The 14,395-nt window shown below is 37.2% G+C and overlaps 1 protein-coding gene across 1 annotated transcript in view; it reads left to right on the forward strand.

Moving 5' to 3' along the window:
• Positions 1–14,395, forward strand: part of LOC133605413 (uncharacterized) — a 646,046-nt gene that overhangs the window by 222,596 nt on the left and 409,055 nt on the right. The window contains exons 12-15 of the mRNA XM_072913499.1: positions 290–520; positions 5,853–5,954; positions 6,144–6,220; positions 6,493–6,637. Of these exons, the coding sequence (XP_072769600.1) occupies positions 290–520; positions 5,853–5,954; positions 6,144–6,220; positions 6,493–6,637 (555 nt within the window). The remainder of the gene's footprint in view (positions 1–289; positions 521–5,852; positions 5,955–6,143; positions 6,221–6,492; positions 6,638–14,395) is intronic.

Genomic DNA, 14,395 nt, shown 5'->3' on the forward strand with positions numbered 1-14,395 from the left:
GCGTTTTTTCCTGACCTAACGTATATTCCGCTCTACCCCGGTATTGATCACTGTATAACGGATAAACCACAGAAACCTGGACTACATATATATATAGTTACTTAGCATGCAGTCCGCTTTCAGCCCATGGCCAAATTTTTTAAGCCCAATGCTAAAAGTTTGGACACCATTACCTTAAATTAACCGCGCAAGGTTTAAAGCATGGGAAACGTGTAGTGGTTTATATTCCGGAAATTACAGTATCTTTGATTCTATCCAATTTTTACGTTGACACGTATCTGATTGGCAGCTGAAGGAGTCCCAACTTGCAACTCATTCAGTGGAAGAAGAGCTTTCGGAGCTAAAGCGGCGCCACCAAGAAAAGGTCGGCCAATGGGAGAGCTCACAGGAGGCGCTGGACCAGTTGACGGACGAGCTCCAGGTCAGTCACAACCTGCTGACGGAGAGCCAGCAGAAGGCCGAGCACTTCAGGAGCGTCGCGTGTGGCCTGCAGGAGCAAGTGGACGTGGTCAAGCAGCAGGTCAGACCACATCTCACTCTGTGTCCATGTTTGTGTGACTTTGTGGAGCAGCACAACTTTGACGATGTTGCATCCCAGATGCTCTGTCATTGCTTGCGTCACCGTGCACGTGAACACTGCCGCCCCAATCTTTTTTTTTTTAACGACGTCAAGTAATAAATGAATCATCTTTATTACTGAGAAATTTAATTTGGATGAACTTAACTGCTGCTGCCAAGGTCAGACGGGAGGAATGTCATTTTAATCCAATCAACTTTAATCTGTTGGTTATAAAAGAGTTAGGCTGTTGAAGAATGGCTCTATCTCAGGCCCTTTATTACGCCGCCTAATGACTTTGATTGTGAGGCGCCTATCAAGAGGTTAGGGGTTCCTACGGAGCGTTCTTCACATCGCTGCTTGTTGGCAACATCACGCCATCGAGCAGGATGAAACGCGTTGAAAAAGTCAAAGGTACTTTGCAAAAATACAAAGTAAGTATGTTACGGTGCAAATTAGCTTCATAATAACATATTGATTTAGGATGGGATGTCCTCAAATCCCTTCTAGTGGTATTGTCCAGACTTATTTATGGTGAAGTTGACAATCATTTATTACATAATGGAAGCAGTTTCTGTACCCCCGCAACAAATCTATATGCAAATGTGTGCATCACATAATCATGTGTCTCAGATGACACATCAAGGTCATTGTCACTTTAAATTAGAGCCAAATGATATGTTTTAAATCCAATTCCATATGTGAGCATGCATCTTTTGAGGTGTGTAGTTTTATTAGAAGGTAGATATAGTCCTCATGGTGGATGTGTGCCATTATGGGAACAGGGCTGTCTTATTTAAATAAGTTTGTCATTTGTAAACAACATTCATCATTTTCAACTCTGAATGGAGTGCAGACGTACGCAGCATCCGGGCTGAATTAAAGGAAACACATTTTTTCCACAGATTAAAACAGTTCCTCTGTGTCTTGATAAAAAGAATAAAAAAATGTCAGCACACTTAAAGAGGCCTTTTAAAACGATAGGATGCCCAGTGAGGCACGATAGTAAGTTTTTTTGAATACAATATGCCCCAAAACAAGTTTTGTACAGGGTAAATCTGCATTCTTCTGATTTTGGCTCAGACATCCAATTCATTACACTGATTAGGAATACAAATAAAATAAATTTTACCTTACATGCACCTGGGGATAGGTTGATTAGCAACACTAAATTGGCCCTAGTGTGTGAATGTGAGTGTGAATGTTGTCTGTCTATCTGTGTTGGCCCTGCGATGAGGTGGCGACTTGTCCAGGGTGTACACCGCCTTCTGCCCGTGTGCAGCTGGGATAGGCTCCAGCACCCCCCGCGATCCCGTAAGGGACAAGCGGTAGAAAATGGATGGTTGGATGGTTAATCTTCTTGGTGTGCAGCGGAAGGGAGGAGGAGTGTCAACAACGCTGTGGATACTTGAATAATTCAAACATTGCTTGTCCATTGCTTTCTTTGGACTCACATTAACCGAGCAAAACTAGTGAAATTATGTAAAAAGGTTGAAAAACACGTAAACAACACACACAAGTAGCACAGTTGCTAACGACAGCACTGCTGTGCCGACTGAGCACCGTGGAGCGATCAACCCGCCCACACTGGATGTGCTGCCGGGCACAAAATGGCTGCACTGCGAGGCACACAATGGGTGGTGAAAGTTCGCACAACAAAGCATATTTTTATTTACCGTATTTTTCGGACTATAAGGCGCACTTATAAATGTATTTATTTTTTCTCAAAACTTGACAGCGCGCCTTACAACCCGGTGCGCCTAATGTACAGAATACAGTTGGTTAAGCTTACCCACCTCGAAGCTATTTTATTTGGTACATGGTATAATGATAAGTGTGACCAGTAGATGGCAGTCAAACATAAGGGATACGTGTAGACTGCACTGCGATGGCAATATGTCTCAAGTAAACAACACCAACATTTGAAATGTTCCATTGAAAATATAGAACATTACATATGACGCTCAAAAATCTTTCAAAATGTTTTAATACGACTTTGGTAAGCTATGAAGCCGCACCGCTTGAAGGATTGTCAGCGCATTAAGCATACGAGTATTATTATGGTGTGTGTATAAGGTAAGACATTATCTGGCGTTTTGTTTCGCAATATTATGCAAAAGCAACTTTTCTTACCTTCTGGTACCTGCTGATCTGTATTTGGGATCTGCATAAATCCTGAAAACTTGCCCGCGTCCTCACCAACGCTGTAGTCGATAAGCTTCTTCTTTTGCTCTATCTTGTTATATGACATTCATCCTCCGCTGTTGCCATTTCTAATATAAAGTAGTGTAAAGTTCTTACTTATATCTGTCAGTAAACTCGCCATGAAAGCGCTAAAACATACCGGTCTAGTGAGTTTACATTATTCACCCAAGGAACTTTAGTTATTAGAGTTCAGGTCAGACGGTTTTTCACGGGACACATTTCCTGTGTTGTTTCCGGATGAGGAGATGCTGCTTCGTTATTGATTTAAGTAAAGTCTGAATGTCATTAAAACAGTTAGCATCTCATTTGCCATAATTGTGGTGCGCTCAAGGACCCCAAATCAAATTTAGAAAAAGGTTTTAAAGGTTTTCAAGAAAAGGGGAGACCTAACCCCAAGAAAAGCACGAATAATAATATAATTATAATAAAAACATATTATTATGATTCATTCTGATGAAAATCTTACATCAGGGATATTTCAACTAAATAGTTTTGGGGGCCGCATTTCCTGAAAGCTCAGGGGTGTCGTACTTCTCCTTTCAATACTATTCTTATTTTATATATTTCGGAAAACCAGTGTCTACAGTAGACATTTGATTTTGGTCTATTTATTTTGTCAGAGTTACAGGAGCGCTCTGCTGTTTTTGAGAGAAAAGCTCGTCAAAGATCATCTATATGACAGCATTTTAGTCTTTTTAAGAATCTGCTGCAAAAATATGAGCGTCTCACAAGTTTGTTTTTAACTAAACCCGCAGGCTACCAGTTGAATAGCCCAAATGATAAAAAAGAGGAGACCTTAAATGGGACCTTGAGGAACAGCACAACTGAAGAAGTTGAACAAATGACTACTCACTGCATCTAAAGTAAACAAGCTACAGCAACACAAAAATATGTTACTGCCAAAAAGAGAGGACTTAAAGAGGTGCCTTGAGGAACACCTCTGATATTGAAATCATGAATTTGGACCCCAGTGTTCTATGTTTTTTGGCAAGGTTAAAATGTCAAAGCAAGGATCTGCCAATATGTTTACAATGGTCCAAGTTCCTCTATACAACAGGAGCACTTGGGTGTTTTAGGAATTTGCAGAAAAAAATGTTTGCCTCCCAAGTGAATCAGCTAATCTCAATTTTATATAATCTGAAATGAAGGAGAATGTGAAATATTTTAATCATGAGATAGGCTCCAGCACACCCCGCGACCCCGAAAGGGATAAGCGGTATAAAATGGATGGATGGATATTTAGGTGAATAATTACAGGTTTTATGAATAATACAATTCATATTCTGGATACTTTCTATTGAAAGTGTTAGGATTTTAGGTAATACAAAAAAAAATATATATATATATATTGTTTGAGATAGATATGTTAGACTTAGACAAACTTCATTGATCCACAAGAGAAATTGCAAAGGATGGAAAGTGTAAGGGTGGAAAGGATAATGTAGGGTACAGTAGACTAAAAATGTACCGTAGCAGCAATATAAAATATAACATATATGTAATATTTGCATATTATATATACAGTATATTATATAATTATATTATATTTTTATATAATATACACAATATATAACAAATCCCAATTACCATGTACAATATAACAGAATATGTAACAGCTGCAGCATAAAATAGAGAGTAGATCCAGCATAATATCTACATTATAAACAAAGAGAGGTAGCTAACATAGAAGCGGTCAGGTAATAGACAGATATCATGTTCTAGTCCAGTGGTTCTTAACCTTGTTGGAGGTACCGAACCCCACCAGTTTCATATGCACATTCACCGAACCCTTCTTTAGTGAAAAATAAAAATGTTTGGTAACACTTTAGTATGGGGAACATATTCTAAGTAACAAAGACTTAATTTAGAGTTTTCTGGACACTAGGGGAACATATTCTAAGTAACAAAGACTTAATTTAGAGTTATTTGGACACTAGGGGAACATATTCTAAGTAACAAAGACTTAATGTAGAGTTTTTTGGACACTAGGGGAACATATTCTAAGTAACAAAGACTTAATTCAGAGTTATTTGGTTAGAGTTAGGGTTATAATAAGGCCATGCCGAATAAGGCATTGATAAGTACTTAATAATGACTATTTAAGAGCCAATATGTTCCTAATTTGCATGTTAATAAGCAACTAATTAATGGTGAATATGTTCCCCATACTAAAGTTTTACCATGTTTTTTTACTGGTGCATAAAATGAAACGTGCATGAACATCACCTTGTTCAAAGAACAAAACCAACACAGTGCATAAACTCACAACAAATTACACACCTGCAAATCAGTGTGACTTCTGCTGTTGTCGTATCCGTAATACCCCGATAGGGAGAAGTTTTTATTTACACGATGAGTCGGGTGTGTCTTGACCTCCGCCGAACCCCTGAGGCCGACTCACCGAACCCCTAGGGTTCGATCGAACCCAGGTTAAGAACCACTGTTCTAGTCTTAATATGGTAAGCCCATCTTTTTTAAAGTCAAAAACCTAGTTAAGGTTTTTAAATGTGTTTTTAATGCAATAAATATGTTTAGTACATGTAAATATATCAAGTGTGTATGTAATGTGATGTTATGTTTGGGGTGGGATGGAGGGCCCTTTAGAAGTCTTGTGTGTTGGGGCCCAGAATTTGGTGTTTAGCCCGTAAACATCAACCCAACTATATTGTGTCATTTCATATTTTGGGCAGGCATACCCACATGTGTATAAAGCAATTATAAGTCAACTTTCCCTTTAAATTATTGCCAAACAATGCTTTATTTTGTAATTATCCTTTTCCTGGATTTGCACCAAAATGTCTCCTGACCCATCCCTCTTTCTTGGTAAAGTAATACAAGATGTACTGTTTGTACAATCCTGCTCACTACCGACAAAAATATAATGATATTAATCGAGGTAATGCAGTATTTTATTCCTCTCTCACATCTGTGCAGTGATGCATTATCGTATTCTTACTTGAGTGCGGTCCAAAAAAAAAAAAAAATTCCAAGGGCAACAAAACAGAGCTTTCCAGCATAGCGATAAGCAAGTGTTTGACAACGAGTGTAGTTGTTTCCTCTCCGCTTTTATCTCCGCGCTCTCTTCATGTAGAAAGTCGTGTTGGAGTGTGACCTGCGACTTTATCAGCGGAGTCACTCCCACGCTGACGAGGACTACCTCATCTTGCAAAGTCGCGCTCAGAAGCTGCAGAAGGTACATGACCACACATGATTATCCTCCCATTTAAATAGAACACTTTACTAAGTGTTTTTTTTTTTTTAAGAAAGATGAACATGTCTCTGTAGGCTGCAGCTTAGGGTGACAGTGACAAATCTAGTGATGCAATTCACCTTTCCTGTGTGTGTGTGTGTGTGTGTGTGTGTGTGTGTGTGTGTGTTTCAGCGCTGCAGTGAGCAGGTGGAGCGCCTCGTGGAGTGTGAAAAGGTTATTCTACAGATGAAATCAGAGCTGGAGAGACAGTAATAATGGCGTCTATATGAAAACCCTTCTCTGATCCTGGTTCTGTCCTTGTCCCCCTTCTGGTGCCCTTCCCATCCCCCCCTTCCTCTCTTCTTCTGCGTCTTTATAGTCGACTCACCAAACTGCGTGCTGTCGCTGACTTTATGTAGCATGCAAAATTCCACATCCTCTCTTTAAATCTTTTAATTCGGCTCAGCTCCTATATGTGCTTTAATCACCGCGGCGTGCTGAGGCCCACAGCGTTTGTTTTTTGCTGTGCACACCCTCTCAGAAACCAGGAACAGGCGAGTCTGAAGCAAAGTCTCGTCGCATCGTGCCGCGCGCACCTTAACAGGCGCGGACAGCTGGAACAGGAAGTGGATCTTCGGAAAGAGGAAGTCGCACGCTTACAGCTTGAGCTTGCTGACAGCCAAGAGGTATGTGCCCGGAAGAATGTGAGCTGTGGGTCGTTGTTCTGTAATTGAACATGGCAAAAACCAATAGAAGGTGCTTCATCCAAGGTGTAATAAACAAATGTAATAATAATTAGGTAACACTTCAGTATGGGGAACATATTGACCATTAATTAGTTGCTTATTAACATGCAAATTAGTAACATATTGGCTCTTAATTAGTCATTATTAAGCGCTTATTAATGTCTTATTCTGCATGGCCTTATTATACAACCAGTAAGCCGTTAACGAAGAGTCTTCCCTCAATAAGGTTAGGGTTAGGGTACTTAGACTATGTTCACCTAGTGTCCAAATAACTCTAAATTAAGTCTTTGTTACTTAGAATATGTGCCCCATACTAAAGTGTTACCAATATTTTTTATGAAAAAGTATGTGATCGTTATTGCCGATTAATGCCAAAGACAAATGCCGACAGTGTATTTCATTGTTACCCCGGTAACAATGAAACAATCGGTATATAAACTGCACCCACAACATTTTTGTAGAAAAATATATTTTCCCTATTTTAGCCGCACCAGACTATAAGTCACAGCTTTGTCCGCCCTGAGATCGGTAGATTTTGAGTTCAAACCCCGGCCAAGTCATACCAAAGACTATAAAAATGGGACCCATTACCTCCCTGCTTGGCACTCAGCATCAAGGGTTGGAATTGGGGGTTGAATCACCAAAATTATTCCCGGGCGTGGCCATCGCTGCTACTCACTGCTCCTCTCACCTCCCAGGGGGGGAACAAGGGGATGGGTCGAATGCATAGGACAAATTTCACCACATCTAGTGTGTGTGTGACAATCATTGGTACTTTACTTTAACTTTAACTTTGTAAGTTGTGATATTAGTTATTTACACAGAAATATTTTGGAAATGTTTATGTACATACCTTAATTGTTTCCAAACGTTGTCTGTAACACGGAAGTAAAACAGCTGATCAAACAAAACAGAGGTTGTCATCGTGGACCCACTAGCTATGGAAGCAAGCTCTCCAATCAGCTAACGCACTCAGTCCACGGTGAAGTTTTTGGTGAACTTATACAACTAAAACAATAGGAAAATAATGCCATTGTAAGTTAATAATACTAACACAGACACGCTTAAACGTGTTAGTACAGGGGTGTCAAACGTAAGGCCGCAAACAGGTTTTATCCGGCCCACGGGATGAGTTTGCTAAGTATAAAAATGAGCCGGAATTTTTGAATGAAAGAAACTGTTGTTCTAAATGTGTCCACAAGATGTCGCAATAGCACTTCTTTGTATCTTGCTACATATGTAAAAAAAACAAAAAAAAACAAAAAAAAAACACGTTAGTCGAGGAAAATGAGCAAACTACATAAATAACATCCTGTAATTTGATTTTCATATTATTTTTTTATCTTGATAGATTGAAAATTAACACCAATGAGTTGACTGATTAATACTATCACATAATTTATTCAGAAAGTATAAATAACGACAAATAAAGGTAGAATACTATTAACTGCAGCATGTACATGTAAAAAAAAAACAACAGCATTATGATTTTTGACCATTTTCAGAATGTGCTTGTTCTATTTTTCAACAAATAAAATAATCTGAAGTTGTCTTTATTTTATAAGTTATCGTGCCATGATTTTACCAGTCCGGCCCACTTGGGAGTACATTTTTCTCCATGTGGCCCCCGATCTAAAATGAGTTTGACACCCCTGTGTTAGTATGTTAGCTAATGCTAACGGCGCTAGCTTCATTACATTACTATAGCACATACACATGTGCATGAAAACACTCCTACAGACATCACACATGGGACGGTTTAGGGAGTATGAATTGTTTTAGTTATATTGTATAACTTACAAATATTGCTTGGAGTGATAAATGAAGAACCCATACGAGTAGGAAAGATATGGACGCCTAGAGGGCCTTCCGGTTTATAGTAGTCTAAACAGAAGGAAAAGGCATTACCTGCAGAAAAGATGGCACCATAGCACCAACAATAACACACCTTTTCAGTGTTTTTTTTAAAACAATCTATTTACAGTACATTATGGCCGTCAGCAAAGAAAAAAATCATAAATTAGCCGCACCGTTTTTTAAGCCGCAGGGTTCAAAGCTTTGAAAAAAAAAATAGTGATTTGAAGTCCGGAATTTACGGTATTTGTGTATTCATACACAGTGTGGAGCCGCTCACCTAAGTCAATATTAATCACCTCCATTATGGAAAATAAACTGCATTTCTTAGCATCTTAGGATAAGGCTAAACATATTACACAACGAAAACAAGGTTTTATGTCATCAATGAAAGCCATAGATTAAGGCTATTCAACTGGCCACCAGCCTGGGAATGACAATATACGGGCCCCCGAGTTCAGTTGGCAGACAAACATTATTGCAACAAATTCCTAAAAACACCAGAGTGCTCCTGTTGTAAAGAGGAACTTGGACCACTGTAAACACATTGGCAGATCCTTGCATTGACATTTTAACCTTGCTAGCAAACATAGAACACTGGGGTCCAAACTTTTGATTTACATACATGAGGCATTCCTCAAGGCACCCCTTTAAGCCCTCTTCTTTTTGGCATCGACACATTTTTTGTCGTACATGATTCATATAACTAAGGTGTTGCTGTAGATGCAGTCAGTAGTCATTTGTTTAACTTATTTAGTTATAACAGTGGTGTTCCTCAAGGTTCCATTCTAGGTCCTCTCATTCATCACTTGGCCTATTCAACTGGTGGTTTGCTTCAACAAACTTGCGAGAGACTCACATTATTACAGCAGATTCTTAAAAACACCAGAGTGCTGTCATAGAGATGGTCTTGAACTAGCTTTTTTTTGCAGAAGGTCCTTTAAAACAGCAGCATGATCCTGTAACAAAATAAAATTAACAACGCTGGTTCTCCCGGAATACACAAAATAAGACTAATAGTAAAAAATCCGGCCCCCAGGTCCTGAGCTTTCTGGAAATCTGGCCCCCAAAACAATTCAGTTGAATAACCCTGCTCGAGATTGTGTCCAACCAACTATTGTGAGACCTCTGAGACTTAAAAGTGCAGAAGAAATGTCTAATATGGGACATTTAAGGGCACCAGCAAATTTGTGGACATGGCTAAAAGAGAGTCCAACGTAATAGATATGCTCCCACACACACACACACACACACACACACACACACACACACACACACACACACACACACACACACACACACACACACTGATCATGTGATGGTCCCATGCTTGCCTGGCAGAAAGGGATTGTCCCACCATTAATTAAAGCACCAAACGGTGCCAAGGCTGACGGAATTGATTCCAATTACGAGCTCAATGGGACACTTAATATTCAAATTAGTCAAAGTGGCGCCTGTAGCCTGGCAAAGTGCCAACATATCTGGCAGTCACATGCCAGTGTGTGTGTGTTGGAGGGTATCCTTGTAAAGCAGTGGCATATTAGTTAACATGTTTATTGGTGCCGCGCACACATTTATCCTCACAAACATGGCACAGCATGAGATCATAGTTCCTTTCTGCTTGTCAGTGCATGAGCATTTATTCAGCTTGTGGAGTTCCACATAATGAGTTTCAGCCTCGTAAAGACACATGTATTAAGGGCCATGCATTATGGATACACTCCTGATCATTCTTTATCATTATTCACATGTACATAATTACACGCGAGTGTAACAGTGCTTTGCATGGAAGTGCCATCATGCACACTCCCGCACAGCTAGACCGGGAAAAAATATAATTTATTCTTGAACAAAAACAAAAAAATGGAATTCAATTTCCTAAGTATTTGCATATGACGGTATATTAGCCGAATGAATCATAAGGAGACTGCTCAACTGAGCAATTAACACACTTGAAGACTCTTAAGAGGAGTGATTCATAAGGAGATATTCTCGAGGGGTCTAAATTATTTGTATGTGGGGAATCATCCATAATATTGTCATGGACATTTAAATGTTAAGTGTGGAGCGTAATCACTCTGCAGGAAGACAACAGAAAGTAAGGCAGGATTCTCATGCATTATGCAGCATGTTTCTGTCATAGAAAGTCACAAATTCTGAAAAATATTTTGTTTTGTTACTGTGTTTTTCGGAGTATAAATCGCTCCGGAGTATAAATCGCACCGGCCGAAAATGCATAATAAAGAAGGAAAAAACCATATATAAGTCGCACTGGAGTATAAGTCGCATTTTTTGGGGAAATGTATTTGATAGAACCCAACACCAAGAATAGACATTTGAAAGGCAATTTAAAATAAATAAGTGAATAATGAATAAGTGTACGTTATATGACACATAAATAACTAACTGAGAACGTGCCTGGTATGTTAACGTAACATATTATGGTAAGAGTCATTCAAATAACTATAACATATAGAACATGCTATACGTTTACCAAACAATCTGTCACTCCTAATCGCTAAATCCGATGACATCTTATATGTCTAGTCTCTTACGTGAATGAGCTAAATAATATTATTTGATATTTTACGGTAATGTGTTAATAATTTCACTCATAAGTCGCTCCTGAGTATAAGTCGCAACCCCGGCCAAACTATGAAAAAAACTGTGACTTATAGTTCGAAAAATACGGTATATAATAGAGGTTTGTTGCAAAAATATTAAACTCATCAAAATATTTAAATATAAGATATATTTTTTGTAAAATATAGACCTTGTATAGATACATACAAAAATAAACCCACGGACAATGCCGAGCACCCACGTGGGATTGATGGCAACTTTCAATCTTTAAATTAATTTTTGAAAAATCAATCTTGTTGTTGTCAATTTTGTGGCGAGTTTGGCCCGTTTTACATAATAAAAAGGTCACAAATCATATAGTCTTTGATTAACAAAACCTAACCAAGTTTTCATTGTGCCAGTTAATGATACAGTCATCTTGACTTTGAACACACTGCACACAAGCGAATGAATCGCATACTTACTAAACAGGTGGCAGTATGAACAATGCCAACACTGTCATAAACATGTGCCATATAGTGAAACTACACGAAACAACAACGACAAACACATTTTAGAAGAATATTTGCACCGCAACACAACATAAACACTACAGAACCTGCAGCACCAACTCTTCCAGGACGCAACAATATAAACAAATGCCATTGGTGGATCTACACCTAACATCTACTGTAATGATACCACGTACAATAGCGCATCTAGTCGACACTACTATGATTACATCGATATTTTTTAACATCACAAAATCTTCTTTCTTTTTTAAAAATGTATATTATGTTTATAAACTCAGGAAATATGTCCCTGGACACATGAGGACTTTGAATATGACCAATGTATGATCCTGTAACTACTTGGTATCGGATTGATACCCAAATCTGTGGTATAATCCAAAACTAATGTAAAGTATCAAAGAAGAGAAGAATAAGTGATTATTACATTTTAACAGAAGTGTAGATAGAACATGTTGAAACAGAAAATAAGTAGATATTAACAGTAAATGAACAAGTAGATTAATAATTCATTTTCTACCACTTGTCCTTAATAATGTTGACAAAATAATATAATGATAAATGTCACAATATGTTACTGCATATGTCAGCAGACTAATTAGGAGTCTTTGTTTACTTACTAATAAAAGACAAGTTGTCTTGTATGTTCACTATTTTATTTAAGGAGAAAATTGCAATAAGAAACATGTTTAATGTACCGTAACTTTTCTTTGTTAAAATAAAGCCAATAATGACATTTTTTTGTGGTCCCCTTTACTTAGAAAAGTACCGAAATAATTTTGGTACCGGTACCAAATCATTGGTATCGGGACAACTCTAATACACACACACCGAGCACCCACTGTCAGAAATGTAGATTGCCGCCTATGTATCGCACTATCTTGGCTATGTTTGGCGTTTTTGTAAAAAACACACACAAAAAAAAAACCTAAATTAAGAAACTATAATTGTTTTTGAGAAAAATGTTACTTTTTAAGCACTGCCTCAGACATGTTTGGCGTTTTTGTTTCCAGATGTAGTATTTTATACAAAAAAAAGTATTTTTTTTTTTTTTTTAATAAAATACTAAATCAACAAGATGCAGTAGTTTTGCAGCAAAATGTAGCATTTATAGCACTGTATGTCGGCCATATTTGTCAAGTTTGTTGCCAAACATTTCTATATAAACAAAATATAGTAGTTTGCTGGCAAAATATAGACTTTAGCACAGTACTCGGCCATATTTGCCAAAAATAGCGAAATAAACAAAATATAGTAGTTTTGTGGCGAAATGTAACTTTTTAGTGCTATATGTTGGTCATGTTTGTTATTTGCAAAAAATAGCTAACTTGACAAAATAAAGTAGTTTCGTGGCAAAATGTAGCATTTTTTAGCAATTACATGTTTTTTGTGTTTATTGCAAAAAATTGCTAAATAAAGAAAATAATCTATAGTAGTTGTGGGGCCAAATGTAACATTTCTAGCACTTGTATATCGGCCACCTTTGTCGAGGTGTTTGCAAAAAAAATAGCTAAATCAACAAAATATAGTAGTTATTTGCATTGTACGTTAGCCGTGTTTTCAAATTTGCTGAAAAAAAGAGCTAAATAAACAAATATAGTAGTTTTTTGACAAAATATAGCATTTTAGCAGTGTACCTCAGTCATGTTCAGTGAATTTGTTCGAAAAATGTAGTAATACATACAGTAGTTTTGTAGCAAAATGTAGAGCTTTTAGAACTGTTTGTCTGCCATTTTTGTTGCAAAAAATAGCACATTTTGAAAAGGTGGGAGTTATTTGGCTAAATGTAACATTTATAGCACAGTACATGTTTGTGAAGTTTGTTGCCAAAAATGTCTATATAAACAAAATATAGTAGTTTGCTGGCAAAATATACACTCTAGCACAGTATACTCGGCCATGTCTGCAAAACATAGCTAAATAAACTAAATATAGTAGTTTTGTGGCAAAATGTAGACTTTTTAGCGCTATATGTTGGTCATGTTTGCTGTGTTATTTGCAAAAAATAGCTAACTTAACAAAATATAGTAGTTTTGTGGCAAAATGTAGCATTTTTTACCATTGTATGTCAGCCACGTTTGTTGTGTTAATTGCAAAAAATAGCTAAATAAACAAAATACTAGTAGTTTTGTGGCCAAACGTAACATTTCTAGCACTTGTAAATCGGCCATGTTTGTCGAGTTGTTTGCAAAAAAATAGCTGAATCAACAAAATATAGTAGTTGTGTGGCAACATTTAGTTATTAGCATTGCACGTTAGCCATGTTTTTCAAATTTACTGAAAAAAAATAGCTAAATAAACAAATATATAGTAGTTTTTTTGACCAAATATAGCATTCTAGCAGTGTACCTCAGTCATGTTTGGCAAATTTGTTAAAAAAAAATGCAGTAATACATACAGTAAGTAGCTTTGTAGCAAAATATAGAGCTTTTAGAGCTGTTTTTCAGCCATTTTTGTTGCAAAAAATAGCACATTTAGAAAATGTGGTAGTTATTTGGCAAAAAATGTTTGTCGAGTGTGTTGCGAAAAATATCTAAATAAAACAAATATACTAGTTTTGTAGAAAAAATATTTTTGCGCTATATATCAACCATGTTTATTGTATTGGTTTAAAAAAACTAGCTGAATAAACAAAACATAGTAGTTTTGTTTTTATAAAATATAGACTTTTTAGCACTATATGTTGTCTGTTTGTCATGTTATTTGTAAAAAAAAAAAAAAAAGCTACATAAACAAAACATAGTATTTTTTT

Source organism: Nerophis lumbriciformis, linkage group LG07, assembly GCF_033978685.3.
Source record: "Nerophis lumbriciformis linkage group LG07, RoL_Nlum_v2.1, whole genome shotgun sequence".
Taxonomy (NCBI): Eukaryota; Metazoa; Chordata; class Actinopteri; order Syngnathiformes; family Syngnathidae; genus Nerophis; species Nerophis lumbriciformis.